The sequence below is a fragment of the Vipera berus genome (genome assembly GCF_964194415.1).
Source record: "Vipera berus genome assembly, chromosome: 12".
Classification (NCBI taxonomy): Eukaryota; Metazoa; Chordata; class Lepidosauria; order Squamata; family Viperidae; genus Vipera; species Vipera berus.
This window is the reverse complement of record NC_138215.1, coordinates 19,409,934-19,424,622: the sequence shown is the minus strand read 5'-3', so window position 1 is coordinate 19,424,622 and position 14,689 is coordinate 19,409,934. Positions and strand designations below refer to the sequence as shown.

General features: G+C 43.5%; 1 protein-coding gene across 1 annotated transcript in view; it reads right to left on the bottom strand.

The window, feature by feature from the left end:
* The window catches only part of CSPG4 (chondroitin sulfate proteoglycan 4), a gene marked incomplete at its 5' end in the record, with an annotated part of 43,148 nt that overhangs the window by 6,548 nt on the left and 21,911 nt on the right, over window positions 1-14,689 (bottom strand). The window contains 5 exons of the mRNA XM_081337751.1: window positions 78-276; window positions 2,072-2,248; window positions 3,205-3,684; window positions 4,342-7,914; window positions 8,428-8,591. Coding sequence (XP_081193877.1) covers window positions 78-276; window positions 2,072-2,248; window positions 3,205-3,684; window positions 4,342-7,914; window positions 8,428-8,591 — 4,593 coding nt within the window. The remainder of the gene's footprint in view (window positions 1-77; window positions 277-2,071; window positions 2,249-3,204; window positions 3,685-4,341; window positions 7,915-8,427; window positions 8,592-14,689) is intronic.

Sequence of the window (14,689 nt, the reverse complement as noted above, 5' to 3'; positions counted from 1 at the left end):
CTTGGCCGAAGTTAAGAGTTCTTTACTTTGTCATCTCTGCTCCCAAACCTCCTGCTCTCCTCCACTCTACTACGGACCTTCATGGATGAACCGAACGAGATGGCTGTTTATCTGGGCCTGGGTGAACCTCTGGACTGGACTGTCAGGTGATGATTCCAACACCACTTTCCCATTGACCGGGGTCCTGATGGAATAGATGACTTCTTCTAAAGGGGTGTCTTCATCTTTACTCTGGAGAATTTCTGGTGTAATCTCGGCAGTGCCCCCTTCTTCGACCTGGCAGGAAAGATGCGAAAACACCGAAGTCGGTCACCAACCCAGCTTTGAGTCTGAATAGGATATGGATGAGGTTAAGAAATGCTTCAGTTGAGGAGAACTCAAAAATGTCCACCTCTGACCTCGAAAAATCATTTCACGTTTGTTTGTTTCAATTTGTTTTGCTCGCGGGCGCTAAGCAAGAGCCTCAGTTTTGGAATAAATCCTGAGTTGCTACAAGTCCTTGAAAGCAAAACAATTTTTTTAAAAAAAAGAATCACAGGAAAATTCTGGCCCCTGCGTGATCTTGTTGAGCATCTGTTCAACAGTGAGATCATACAGAATGAGGACATCGCCTTCGGTCATTTTGGATTTATTCTTTCTTAATAACATCTTCCCCCTCAATTTTGTTCTCCACAACATCCTGTCTCTCAAAATAAAACTAAACAACAACAACAAAAAACCCTCCATGTGGACTTTGTCCGCCTTCCTCTGGCATAAGGTCTTTTGTGCTGGCCCAGTGGAAAATGTCCTTCAGGAGTTGGCCTTTGACACCACTTATCCTGATCTGCTTGGAGAAGGAGAAGGAGCAGTTTCATCACTGGAAGCTTTCAAGAAGAGACTCGACTGTCATCTGTCAGAAATGGTGTAGGGCAGGGGTAGGCAACCTTGGCTCTTTTATGACTCATGGACTTCAACTCCCAGAATTCCTGTGCCAGCTATGCTGGCTCAGGAATTCTGGGAATTGAAGTCCATGATTTATAAAAGAGCCAAGGTTGCCTACCCTGGGTGTAGGGTCTCCAGCTTGGGTGGTGGTGGTGGTGGACTAGATGACCTACAAGGTCCCTTCCAACTCTATTATTCTAATTCTAATTCCATCTTTCCTGCCAATGGCTCTCTGGAATTTTGCATCCCAGATTTGGTGTTTTTAAAATTCTTCAAGGGATTAATTCTGGGATCTGTTTAGAGCAGAACTGACTGAAGGGTTCTTGGCAGTCATCAATACCTAGGGACTCTGCTGGCCAGCCTTTGCCTGCAATCATTATTCCTCATTTGGATTCACACAAAGCTCTTTGCTAAGTCATCACAACACTAGATGTTCCATTCTTTATTAACCCCAGAAGGAAGGATGAGATCTAGAGAGTTAAAACTGGAAGGGAAGAAATTCCTGATGGTAGGATTGGACTGGCTGCAACACACCTCCTAATAAATAAGAAATTCCCAGAACCTCCAATCAAGAAACAATGCTCTAGTGATTGAAAACTGCCTGCATTTGAGTGAATGTTTTCTTTTTTCCTCTTTTATATTTTAAAAAAACCCCACACATAACTTGGCCATAACTTCTCTTGCAAGTTGGAAATTGTTGCATGGATTTCTACTGCCATCTTGCGACCAGCGTCTTACACTGCCAGGCAAAAGATGGCAAAAGGAATGAGATGGTATTTGGGTACTCCTTTGCAGGGGACGTTGATTCACTTATCAACCGCTTTGGTTAGTGATGGATATTCTGGTCCTAATTGTGGTTGCACATTAAGGACACCTGTAGGGAGAGCCTTACTAAACTGAAAGATGTTCAGTCTTGGTAAAATGATACCCATTGGGTCATAAAGAGCTGGAGACAACTGAACAACTGAAAATAATCCACAATAAATATATATTTTAGAGTTAGACTACTTCCCCTGGTTAGACCAAGACTTGTAGGTGTCTCCATGACCATCTGAAGCTTCTACTTAATAGCTATAAGTAGAATAATACTTTTGGGGACAACCCATTGGAATAACCTCAAAATTCCACCCACCACTCTTGAAGTAAATACCTGCAGTTGTGTGTTGACCGTTAGCACTGGTGCCTCATCGTTGACTGGAGAGATGCTAATGGAGATGGTCTTGGGTTGGCTCTGTTGATTAACTTCAGAAACATTGGCAATGACTGTGAATCTGTCAGTCAAGGACTCACTTCCATCGTGCATGTACTTGATGAGCTGATTCTCCACCTAAATGCAAGGAGGACGTTATGACAAGATTCCCAGCTCAAATTCTACCCCTCTCACATTTATTTTAAACACACGATGGGGAAATTAAATCTCAAAGAAATTGGCTCTCCATCAAATCTGAAACTTGGGTCCACCAAGATGTTTGTGCAAGCCAATATTCCTTGATGTCTAATTGTCACAGAGAATACACAGATATAGAATGATCGTTCAGTGCCATGGAGGGTTGGGGAATCTAGAAACCCAGAGATGTGGTTTATTAGATGGACAATAATGGGTGTGCGCTGTTTGAACCAATGGACAGTGTTTAATTTGGTAGCTCTGTTTGCATAACCTGCTTAGCAGGTCGTGTTGAGTCACGAGGAAAACGGGATCAGTTGACCCAGCCAATTAATCTTAAAGAGATTAGACATTATCCCAAATAGCATAGGAAGAGGATGTCACAAAGAGGGCCGGCAAAAGGCAACTTTTTATATACCAAGTCTGCATCCAGCAAAGGTGCGTGTCCATATTCCACATAATGGATGACTATCACCTATGCATTTCACATTTCCTCTACAGGTGTCCATATGATTGGACGAAAAATGACAGCTGTGTTTTAAATTAAAAGAGAAATGCCCTTTTATTTTCCTGGTGGAGGAAGTTTCCTTTTGCACACAATTATAGAATTGCAGATCTGCAGATTGGAGAACTAGGGTAGTCCTTGATTTATGACTGTAATGGAGCCTGCCCATTATAGACGTAAGTTACAAAGATCTAAAGAATTAGGGTTTATCCATTCAGCTTGAGCTTCTCAAATATGATAGTAAATCCTGCATTATTTCTAAGCCAGCAGAAGTGTTTCAAGAGGCCTGGAATGAATGAATGAATGAATGAATGAATGAATGAATGAATGAATGAATGAATGAATGTATTTATTTCAAATAAAAAAAACTTGAAGAGATTGTGTTGCTTCCTACCTCATCCCAGGAGAAAACATTTAAGCTGCCTTCTTCAGGTCTTTCCATATTCTGGAAAGTGCCATGTTCTGGTATCTCCACAACCACAAATTCTACATCAAAAGATGAGGAGTAAGTGGTGGGAATATTCAGGATATCCATGGAAAGCACCTGGCTGTGTCCTTCAGTCACTGTGAAATTGTGAACCTCCAAAGGGACTGAAATGGGAAGAATCTCTAGGTCCACCACTACCCCTTTCAGAGCATCTACTCCATCAGCAGTAACATCAACCATGAACTGATCACTCTGAATCTCAGGGCTGGAATGGAGGAAGAGGACTTTGCCTTCATTTACATCTTCCTGGGTGAAGGTCTGGATGGGATCCAGGCTTGGAGGTTCATCTGAAGCATGGTTTTCAGACAAAGCCACCAGAAATCCTGAGTTGGGAGAGTTGATGATTGTGTAGATGATGTTTTGGGGTTCAATTTCGTCATGCTCGACCTGCAAATTGGATGAAGAAGGAACAGTTTAACATTTCTTGGTTTCACACTGATCACATCTGATGGTTCTTCTTGTTAATAAGGGGGACTCGTGAATGGAACCAATTGCTCTCATGGTAAGCTTAATAGTAAACATCTGAATCTCTTAATGTAATAAACTCTGGTGAGCTTAGGTAGCCTCCAAGAACTTCCAGCACTTCTACAACTACACATATTACATGATCGCTATCTAAATTTCCTTAAACAATAAGTCTTAAAGACCCCTTAATTCTTAAATTCACAGAATGTTCCTAGTCCTCTTGCTTGTTATTTTAAGGACTATTTTTTAGTCTCAAAGGTGCTTTTCAAAGGGCCACTGGACTGTGTTTTTTTCCTCGAGGGAGAAAACATTTCGTTTCTCATCCAAGGAGCTTCATCAGTTCTGACTGTATGGTGGGGAGGATGGAAGGATGGAAACAGAACTGATGAAGCTTCTCGGATGAGAAGCGAAACATCTTCTTTCTCGAGGAAAAAACACAGTCTGGTTGCCTTTTGAAAAAGCAGCCTTGAGACAAATATAACTTGGATGCCTGAATCTCCTTATAGAGTTTTTCTTTTAGTCTTGAAGGAAGGAAGAGTAAATATGGAAACCAAAAAAATTAGGGCAAGTATAGCTTACCAGCAAGTAATCATTTTTAATTGCCATTGCTTCTCCTTGGAGGATGTGTATCTTCTCGTTGTGAACAAGATTTAGTGGGTCAGGGTGGGAATCTGCTAATATGGTAACTTTCAGTGTCTCCTCCACAGACACCTGGTTTGCTTCAACAGAAAAGTGAACAGTATCTTGAGAATCTCTGCTCCCATTGTGATGATAAATAATATCTCCTGCCAGGAGATCCCTTTTTGTAAAAGATGTTATTTCTTGGCCATCTCGTAGCAACATTCCCCACAAGGGTGGGGCCAGGATACGGAAGAGGATGTCTTGGTCATTCCTGATGTCCATGTTGGTTTCCATTCTGAGGACAGAGGAGTCAATGGCCTCTTGGCTACCTTGGTGAATAACCAAGCCAGTATGGTTGATCTTGAGGTAAGGGTCTGAAGCTTGCACTTCCAGAAGTGTTGTGATCTGGTGTAGACCATCAGAAACCTGGAACTGAATCCAGCCCCGGTCAGCTCCTGAGTGGACAAAAAGGATTTTTTTCTTCCTCAAGTCATCTTGAGTGAAACGATACAGTTGGCTACTTCTATCGTCTGCGGCAATGATGCTACCAAAAAGAATATCTTTTCTTACCAACACCAACTGTGTGTCTGAGAAGCCCGAATCTTCATCGATAAAGGCGATGTCTTCTGTGGTCATCAGGCGCTGACCTTTACGAACTACATTGAAAACCTTGTTGACCACCTGAACTGGGGTGTGGTCATTGACAGGCTGAATGGAGACCCTGAAGACACCTCTCACCTCCTCAGCCTCCGAGTCAAAGCTTCCTTCCACCTGCTTGATGGCTACAAATGGGATGTCATCTTCTAGAGTCTCAGAATCATCATGCTGGTAGACAAGGCGACCTTGCAGGATGTCTTCATTGGTGAATGTTGCTATTGTCTCCTCCCTGGTTGACCCAGGCTCAGGGGTTCTCCAGAGAAGCTTACCATGGTTGGGACCATCAATCACCTCATATATGTAGTTCATGCTGTTGGCACTCTTGACAAACAAGTAGTCCTTGGTAATGATGGCCTGTCCTCCTTCTAAAATGGACAAAAGGACATTAGTCAAGACAGGGCTATCTGGATCTCCCCCTATCTCTATTTTGTAAGTATATACAGGGGAATAGTGGGGTTTAGCCATGATGCGGAACTGGAATACATCTTCTGTTTCCTTGGAATCTCTAACAGTTGCAACGTAACTCAGTTGTCCTCTCTGCAAATCTTCCTGGGTAAAACTCAAGCCCTCAGCCAGCCGGGTGTCCTGAAGTTCAAGATTTCCCTTTTTTGGAGTCTGAAGGATCACATAGTGGAAAGTCACTTGGTTAGAACCTGCTTCTTCCAAAACTGCCTCCAATTCAGCAAATGTGATGTTTTTCTCTTTCTCGTTTTTCATCCGGAGGGGGATCATGGTTTTCATCCTGATGGCAGCCCTTTTAATTCTGATGGGGAAGCTGTTGTTGTTCAAGATCTTCTGGCCCACCTGGATGGTGAACTGCAGCTTCTCAATCGTGTCTTCTACTCGATGTTCGTCATCTGTGCTAGCGTAGCGGACGCGTCCTTGATCAATATCCTGCTGGTAAAAAGATTCTGTCTTCTTCCACTCTCCACTCAACCCTCCTTGCTTCTGGATCTCACCATACTGGAGAGAGGAGGTCAAGTGATACAACACAGGCACTTTTTGCTGGACTGCATTAAGATCCACAGAAAGGTTGGCTTTGGTTATTGAAACCCTGTCCCCCTGTAGGACAAAGAGTCCTGTGTTGTTGTGGACTTGGATATCTGGCTCCACTGCTTCTATCCTCAAGGTGGCCACCGGGCTCATCACCATGCCATCGGTCACTTGGATGGTAAGAGTGGATACAGGCCCATCTTGATGGACATAGACCACGTGGCCTGCTTCCAGGTCTCTACAGGAAAACTCTTCAATTGGGACTCCAGGGTGGGAGTCGTACTCCAGATATCCTTCTTCCATTCTTATCCCACCAAGCACTTGGAATTGCAAGCTGTCACAGGGGGTGTCGTCATCATGGGCTTGAAGGATGGCTGGGTGGAGATGTTTGCGTGTATGTTGCAGGATGACCATGTGATCTCCACTTGGAAAAACCACTTTGGGAGCATCATTGACTGGGTTGATCTTAATGGGCAGCAAATATATCTGGCCTTGCCATAAGCACTCCGGAATATCTCCTCTGGCAGTTACAGTCACCTCCAAGAGCAGCTGATCCATGGGGCCCTCAGAACCATCATGAACATACTTGACTTTCCGATTCACAATGTCCAAGAGAGTGAACTTGCCTCTGCTCCTGACTTTGGAGAGGTTTAATTCCAGCTGCCCGTGTCTTGGGTCTGTAGTGACACTGAAGAGCACTTGAGATTGCCTGATGTTCGCATGGTTGAGGTCAATGGTCGGCTGAGTGTGCCACCACTCCAAAAAAGCTGTGCCCCCTTCAGCAACTACCAGGGGACTGATGTGCAATAGTTTGGTGAAATTGGTAAAAACTGGTGGCAAGCTAGGATCTGGGCGACAGGGCTCCATAACAGGGCCTTGCCAACTGTCTAGAGGAGAGCTTGTGGTGGCCTCATCCTGTTCATAAACGTTCTCATAATCTGAGTACTGGTCTGATTTTCCACAGCCAGCATTTATGTCCTTAGTGACAAGAGCATCTTGTAGGCTCATCCTTTCCTCATTAATCCTCAAGTCCTCTATACAACCCACAAAGGAGTTATTGAAGAAGCTGTTTGCGGGTATAAAGCCCAGTCCACGGCCTTTCATTCTGCTGGCAGCCTTCTCATTCAAACCACCAAGAAAAAGAGGTCCTTGAAGATCAAAGTAGCCATGGATCCCCTTGCTTGAGGTCTGTGAGACATAGTAGTCAACCAGGATCTCAAATTTTCGATTGTCCATGTAGACCTTGACGTAGTGATCCTGCTCGTTGCTGAGGTAGATGTTGTTGTGAAGCAGCACCAGGCCATTCCCCTTCTCCACCACACCTCTTAAGTGTCCATCAACGATCTCCAGGTAGAAGAAATCCTTTCCCACCCCTGACTGGTAAAGCAAAGGGGCCTGTCTGACACTTGTGGTGATCACAAACTCTATGGTTCCTCCATTCCTTGCCTCCCATCCAGGAAATGTGATATAAGAGTTTGATCCTAAGAAGCCCAAAGGAACCTCAGGACCAGCAGAGAATTCTTCACTGCATCCCTCACGGGTGCCATGGGATGCTTTGATGCCAGTGCTGGTTGCCAGTGCAGAGAGGACATCATGATCATTAAATGTCAGAGTATGGAGACAGCCCCGGAATGACAAACTCACTCCAGCGAGATATGGCAATTCCAGGTTTCCTGTACCTGCCACGTAGAGCCCATAATCAATGTCCAGTTCTTGAAGAGGTTCTGGAATGTCTGTGGAGGTATTAAAGAGGCCATCCACAATCAATATCATCTTGTCATCTGTCACCAGGAGATCAACATCATGAGTCACAAGATTGTTGAATTGCAGTTCTGCTGGGGATCTGACAGACAGTTCTCCGGAGCCCAGGTCCATTCTGGCCTGCACAAAGAGAAGACAAAAGACATCATAAACACATTGGACAGTCAGATCCCATCTTCTGAAGGTTGAGGAGAACTTTGCCTTTGCTAGCTGCCTTGACGAGGGTGAGATGACTTCACCCTTGCGGAATGGTACAACCAAGAAGGAATAGTCTTGGTTCAAACTCCTTTCCGCATTAAATTTATACCATTCCTTTCCAAAGAAAGAAACAAAAAACATTGTCCTCCTTCTGACATTCAAAATTTAGACATTTTCCTCTCCCGCTGATGGAAGTAAAGCTCTGTTCTTCCTCCAGCTTAATCCCATAATTGCACCCCTGTTCCCAAGGGCTTCTATTCCTTCCCTCCCCTGCCTTTATAGCTCTAAGCAATGGGGATGGCAGCAGAGTGGACCTAGGTATATTGTCCCCTGGGCTAGACTAGAAGACCTCCAAGATTCCTCCCAACTTTATTATTCTATGTTCTAAATATTCTTTTTACCCCCTTTCCTCAATCGGGGAAATATTTTGCTGACCTGTAGGACACCAGCACGAAGCTCTAGAAGAAGGTAGTCCTTTTGCCCAGCAGCCAAGAAGAGGAGGGCACTACGATAGCTGGTGAGGAACTGCACGTGAAGATGGATGGTGCTGTAGGTGTGGATCAAGGGGATCTCCACATGGCCATCTCCAAAAAAAGACACTGAAAAAGAAGCAGCGTTGAGGAAGAGGTTCATCACCCCGAGAATTTCTTGCAAAAAAAACACACAACCAGATGGATTGGACAATTTAAATTTTTTTTTGATAGATTCAGTGAGGCATTTGGGAACGTTTCCTGCAAATGCTACAGAGAACTGATTTTGCAAAGTGGTTGGCTGTGGGAAAATCAAGAAAACCTTCAAGGAGTAAACATTGTAGTACCAATTACAGACATTAGATGGGGGGATAACTCCATATCATCTAATGAAGACCAGTTTCTTGAACACTCGCTGGTCCATCTGAACTCCAGGTCTAGGTTAGCTGCTGATGGAACCTATTTATTAGTTGATTGGATTTACAGTTTACAAAACCCGCTTCTTGCTTAATTTGTGACGGAGCTCAATTTTCAAGACCTGAACAGAAGGACAGACCTGCAACACAACCCAAGGAAGACACTACAGGTTGAGCAACACTAACCAAAGAATCATCACACACCATGCATTTGGGCAGGAGTGGAGAACGTCTTTTTTCTGAGGACCATATACTTGGGATTAAAAACAGTCTAGAAGACCAAAAGAAATCTATCAAATGGGAGAGTTGCATGCTCCAAAAATGGTGGGCTTTCTTTGGAAGAATCTGTCATGTCAAGAATGAATCTTGAAAGCTTTGTGATCATCAGCGTCAGTTTGCGGGAGACGTGGGTCTGTCTGTTCTTCTAGCGGGATGACCAATCACAGAACCCCAAAGTTGGGGAAAAAAATCTTGGAGTTCTATTAGTCCAAGTCCTGACCAGATCAGGAATCCCCAGATTGTCCCAGACCAGTGCTACTCAACCTTGGCAACTTTAAAATGTGTGGACTTCAGATCCCAGAATTCTCCAGTTGGCTTGCAGGGAGTTGAAGCCCACACATCTTAAAGTTGCTAAGGTTGAGAAACATTGTCCCAGACAATGGACTATCCAACCTTTGCTTGAAAACGTCGGAAGGCAGGTGAAGCCATCCACACCACCCAGAGAAAAGGTCTTTTAGCTCTCTCCTCAATTAACTACTTCATGTCCACTAATGCCCAGCTACCTTCTCTGAAGAAGAGAACAGCTTTATGTTTCCTCTCTCTACAAGATAACCAACAGATTAGGGGAGCAGATTCTCAGGGAGAAGGGATGAACTGCAAATACAGCAATTCATTTCGAGAGTGGGTGTGCTGACAGCGCAGCTTCTTGGTCAGATTCCAGGCAGAAGGAGGACAAATGACCAATTTTCTCAAAAACCCTCTTCTTTCTATTTAAGGATCACAGAAGAAATTAATTCTATTTACATCTGATGCTGCAGTTTTACTCAAACATGCATTCTAGTGCCAATATTGTGACATGCGACGCAATTAGCTTTTGTAAGCTGCACTTTTCTCAATTGCGTACTCTAATTGCCCAATTTTAAAGAATGTGAAGATTTTGCATGACTGGGGAATTCTGGGAGTTGAAGTCTATTTATCTTAAAGCTGCCAAGACTGAGGAAAGACTGACCTAGATTCTATCCATCTTTGGCCTGTTTAAACAATTCAGAGCTTGTTTGCAAGATATGCACTTGGGCAAACAAACTTTCTCCTTCTCCACCCTCCTCCTCCTCCTCCTCCTCCTTCCCTTCCCCTCCCCCTTCCCCCCTCCTCCTCCCAGCTGATCAAGATGTCCTCAGAATTCCCTTCAACTCCCTCTGCTCCTTTCGCCTTTTGCAATCTTTTAATTTAGAAAGCAAGGAGATGTCAAGATCTAGTGGAACCTTGTCCTCATTTTCAAATCCTCTGTCACCAGGCCATGGGACTTCTTGCTTGGCCTGAAGATTGACACTTGGGTCAGCATCTGGAGCCTCAAACACACCCAGCCCTTTGCAAAACGGAGGGATTAGCTTCCCTTTTTATCCGTAGTAGAGGACGTTGAAGGTCAGCTTTTGGTTATAAATCTTCTGCTTCCCTTTGGTGAAAAGGCAGCTGCTGCCCCTATTAGACTCAAAAGAAATGACATCTCCCAGAGAAGCGGAACTCACCTGAAAGAAGGAGCACATTGCTTTTTCTTAGCATCACATCTTTTTTTCCCCCTAAAGAATTAGAGCACTGCGTTTTAAAAATTCAGCAAGACCGTGCCTATCAGTTTGGATTAAATTGGGAAAGAAGTGTCTTCCAGCACGTTAACAGGAAAATTGTACTTCGTGTTACATGTTGGTTTTCTATGTTTAATAATTTGCAGAATTGCTGATTTCCAAAAACAATTCTATTGGCCCTCCCGTAATTATTTCTGCAAGTATTTTGACATTTCGGTCTCATTCCAGGTTTTAATTAAGGCATATCTTCATTTCTCAGAACTGCAGCTTTCATTTTATGAAAAATAGAATACCACATTTATCGTTCCCCTGTCCTCTTTACAATCCCAGGAACAAGTAGAATTTGAGAAGAACATTACATTTAAAAAGCCATTTTTTAAATGTATAAGAGAGAGTAAAGGAAATTATTTCTCCTTTAATAAATGCTCATTGTCTACATTCCCCACTCTGGTATAAAACTGACAAGCTCATTTATTGATTTCCAGCATGTATTAGAGGAAGCACTACAGTACAAATGGTATGAAATGGATGCAGGAAAATTTGAAACCATTATATCTATTTGTACTGACTTCATATCAGATCGAATGCAAACTGCGTATTTCAAACTCGTGATAAAAATTATAGCTCACTAGAAACCCAGCCAAGGGCTGTCATTTACAGTTCACATTTTCCCCCCCAAGTGGGCTGGCAAGCCAAGATCCATTCTTCTTGTTCATCTTCATAGCCACAGTCACCCTAACCATGACAATAGGTCAGACTGAGATGGTGCCTTGCCATAATGTCTCCCTGGCCTTTTTCATATCGACTCTTTTCAAACATTGCTTAAGAAGCGTCTATGGAGATTCACATCCATGCAGTTGCTTTTTCAAAGGGGAACTGGGCTTTCCTGCTTTTTGATTGAAGGCGTTGAAGATGTTTTTGCTTCAGAAGCTTCTTGGATGAGAAGCAAAACATCTTCAAGCAAAAAAAAAGAAAGCCCAGTTGCCTTTTGAAAAAGCACCTCTGGGACATTGCTTGACAACTGGAAGCAAAACATGGAATAGGGCCTGTTCTAGTGCAGGGAAGGCGAAACTTTTAGAGACCGAGTGCCTAAACTGCAACCCAAAACACACTTATGTATTGTCGGGTGCCGAGTGGGTGTGACCAATTGGGTGGGCGTGGCCAATTGGGTGGGCGTGGCTGCGGTGGTAATGGCAGACTAGGTGGGACTAAAAAGTGCAATCAATTCCAACTTTGCGAGATCTTTTTTTTCCCCTTGAGAAGTTGAAATTGATTAATTGAACTTTTTTTTTTGCACACGGCGGTGAAGGCCTAAAGCAAAAAGGTTTTATAAACCCCAGCTGAAGGCCTAGGACCGGGGCAACGGAGCGCGTGCCCACAGAGAGGGCTCTGCATGCCACCTGTGGCACGCATGCCATAGGTTCGCCACCACGGTTCTAGTGGGTTTTTCCTTCTATGTTCTTCCTGCATGGGTTTCTATCAACATTTAACTAGATAAAGGAAATTAATGCAGTTGTAGAACACATGGAATCAACCAACCTAACCAGTTGGTTTATATGCCATGCTAAATTACACACTGTCTCCTTCCCCCATCGATCACCCATGATCAAAGTTGGCTAATCCTAAAGGAAATCAATCCTGATGGTCCTTTGGAAGGACAGATACTGAAGCTCAAATACTTTGGCCACCAAATGAGAAGAGAGGACTCCTTGGAGAAGACTCCTGGTGTTGGGAAAGATGGAAAGCAAAAGGAGAAGGAGACGGCAGAGGAGGAGATGGTTCTATAGGGCCATCGACGCAATGAATGTGAAACTGGGCAAACTCTGAGAGACAGTGGAGGACAGGGGGACCTGCTGTGCTGTGATCCATGGGGTCATAAAGAGTTGGAGATGACTGAGCAACTGAACAATAACAACAAAGCTAACTAAGGTTGGCATGTCTTGTTAGGTCTTTCATGAATAAATAATAAATAAATTGTCTGGTTCAAATTTGGCCTTTGAGATGAGCTGTTCTGGGTCTCATTTACTCAGTTAGAACTAAAATCATTTGCACTCATCATCAACAGTCTTCCAGATTTCCAGAAAATTGTCCAACCTTGGAGATACGAGAGTTTGGATCTTAGACCATTTTTTCCTCAAGATGAGACTTAACAGTGATTGCAGGGAGAGAGAATACGTGTTTTTTAGGGCTGTTGTGTGGTTCTTTCCCCTCTTCTCCAACTTACTAGCTCTCCAGGCTGCCACTAGTTCTTATTCCCAGCTTCAAACCTCGGTTAGATCTTTCTGCTTCATCAGAGCATATGATGAGTATTGGCAGGGCAATCAGACAGAAGAAACCGTTCAATGTTTCCAAACTCCCAATTTGCACAAACAATAGTGGCAATAATGCGGCTTTCCCCCCTCAGTCCTTCTTCTATAATGGTGTTCCTCAATCTTGGCAACCTGAAGTTGGGTGGACTTCAATTCCCAGAATTCCACTAGAATTTAATTCTCCTGTACATCACATTTGGATGGAAAGCCAAATACGAATTTCAAGGCATATTTTGCTGCAGCTTGCCCTCCAAATACACAAAAGTCAGGTTGTTATTTCTCGAAAGAAGAATCCAAGGCAGGACTGTCCCTCCTCTCTGGCCCCCAGGCCATCTCATTTTAAAAATAGTTTAGACATTCCATTTCTCTTCTCCCAAAGACTCACTTTCTAAGGCATCCCTTGTGTTGCAAATGGTAAACAACAACACCCCCATAGATAGATGTGTCCATGACCTTTAAACTTCAGCCCTTCCTTGCTTTTCAAAACTTCACTCTGTTGTATTTGAAGAGCAAAGATTTGCATCTCAAGCCCCAAGAAAGCTGGAGAGGTGGAGGAAGAGAAGGAATCTTGCAAAAGATGGAAAGAGCCATCCAGGATTCTTGTATATTTGATTGCCATTGTGTGTTGTTTTGTCTCCAAACAATAAACAGTCAGTGCCAGCATGAACTTCATTTGTACTGTTAGAAGTAGCTCATCCAAAAAAAGAGCCAGCCAGCAAAGAGGAACTCCTGAGTCTAGGAACAAAGAAATTAAATCCTTTGAAATAGTTTTTAAGCTACCTCGCGAAAATGAATGGCTCCCTCCCAGAGCAAATGCTGATCTGGATAGCAAAGAGGAAGGGGGAGAGAGAGAGAGAGAGAGAGAGAGAGAGAGAGAGAGAGAGAGAGAGAGAGAGAGAGAGAGAGAGAGAGAGAGAGAGATGAAAAGCAGCAGGGAGGATGTGTTTACTTACTTTTATGCTATTAAATGTGAATTAATTCGATTAATGAATTATGCATTAATTGCCTAATGGTCCATGGTAGATCTAGTCATTTCCTATCCTAAATTTTAGTCATCATTTCCTGCAGCACAAGGTCGGCAAGATGGTATTATCCAGCTGCTATGGACTAAAATTCCAAATTTAATTTTTTTAAAAGAAAAATATTAAATTTTAAAAAAGGACGTCGCTGTTTCCAAAACTAACCTAGCCATCCTTAAGACTGGCTGCATAAATATTATTTCTGCTATCCCGACAGATACATAAACGGACAGAAGAAGATGCCACAGGAGAAGTTAAGACAGCCATCTGGGCCGTGCTGCTATTGGGTAGTGGAGCAACTGGAGCCGAGATACGGAATCCAGTCGGGATCTTTGAATCGCTTGAAGAGTTGGGGGAATTTTGCAGGGTCTCTCAAATGGAGTTAAATCTTCAACTCAGTTTGACGGTTGGAAGCTCGATGGGTCGGCCCATCCTTGGGAAAAGAGCTTTTCTGCAGAAAGGCAGGGTGTTTTAACAGGGCGGATCCAGCCGATAGTAAGATAATATAGGTTTCTGAGGAAGAGATCAGCAGGAGTTTGCTGTGTTTGTGTGTGAGAGAGAAAAAAATGGCAGGTGTGCCAGAGGAAATCGGTGGTGTGCGCAAGATTTTATTAAAAGAATTCTTTAATTATCTATCAGCGCACACAGAGGAGTTCTCACCCTGAAAGGGACCATCTGTTCTTG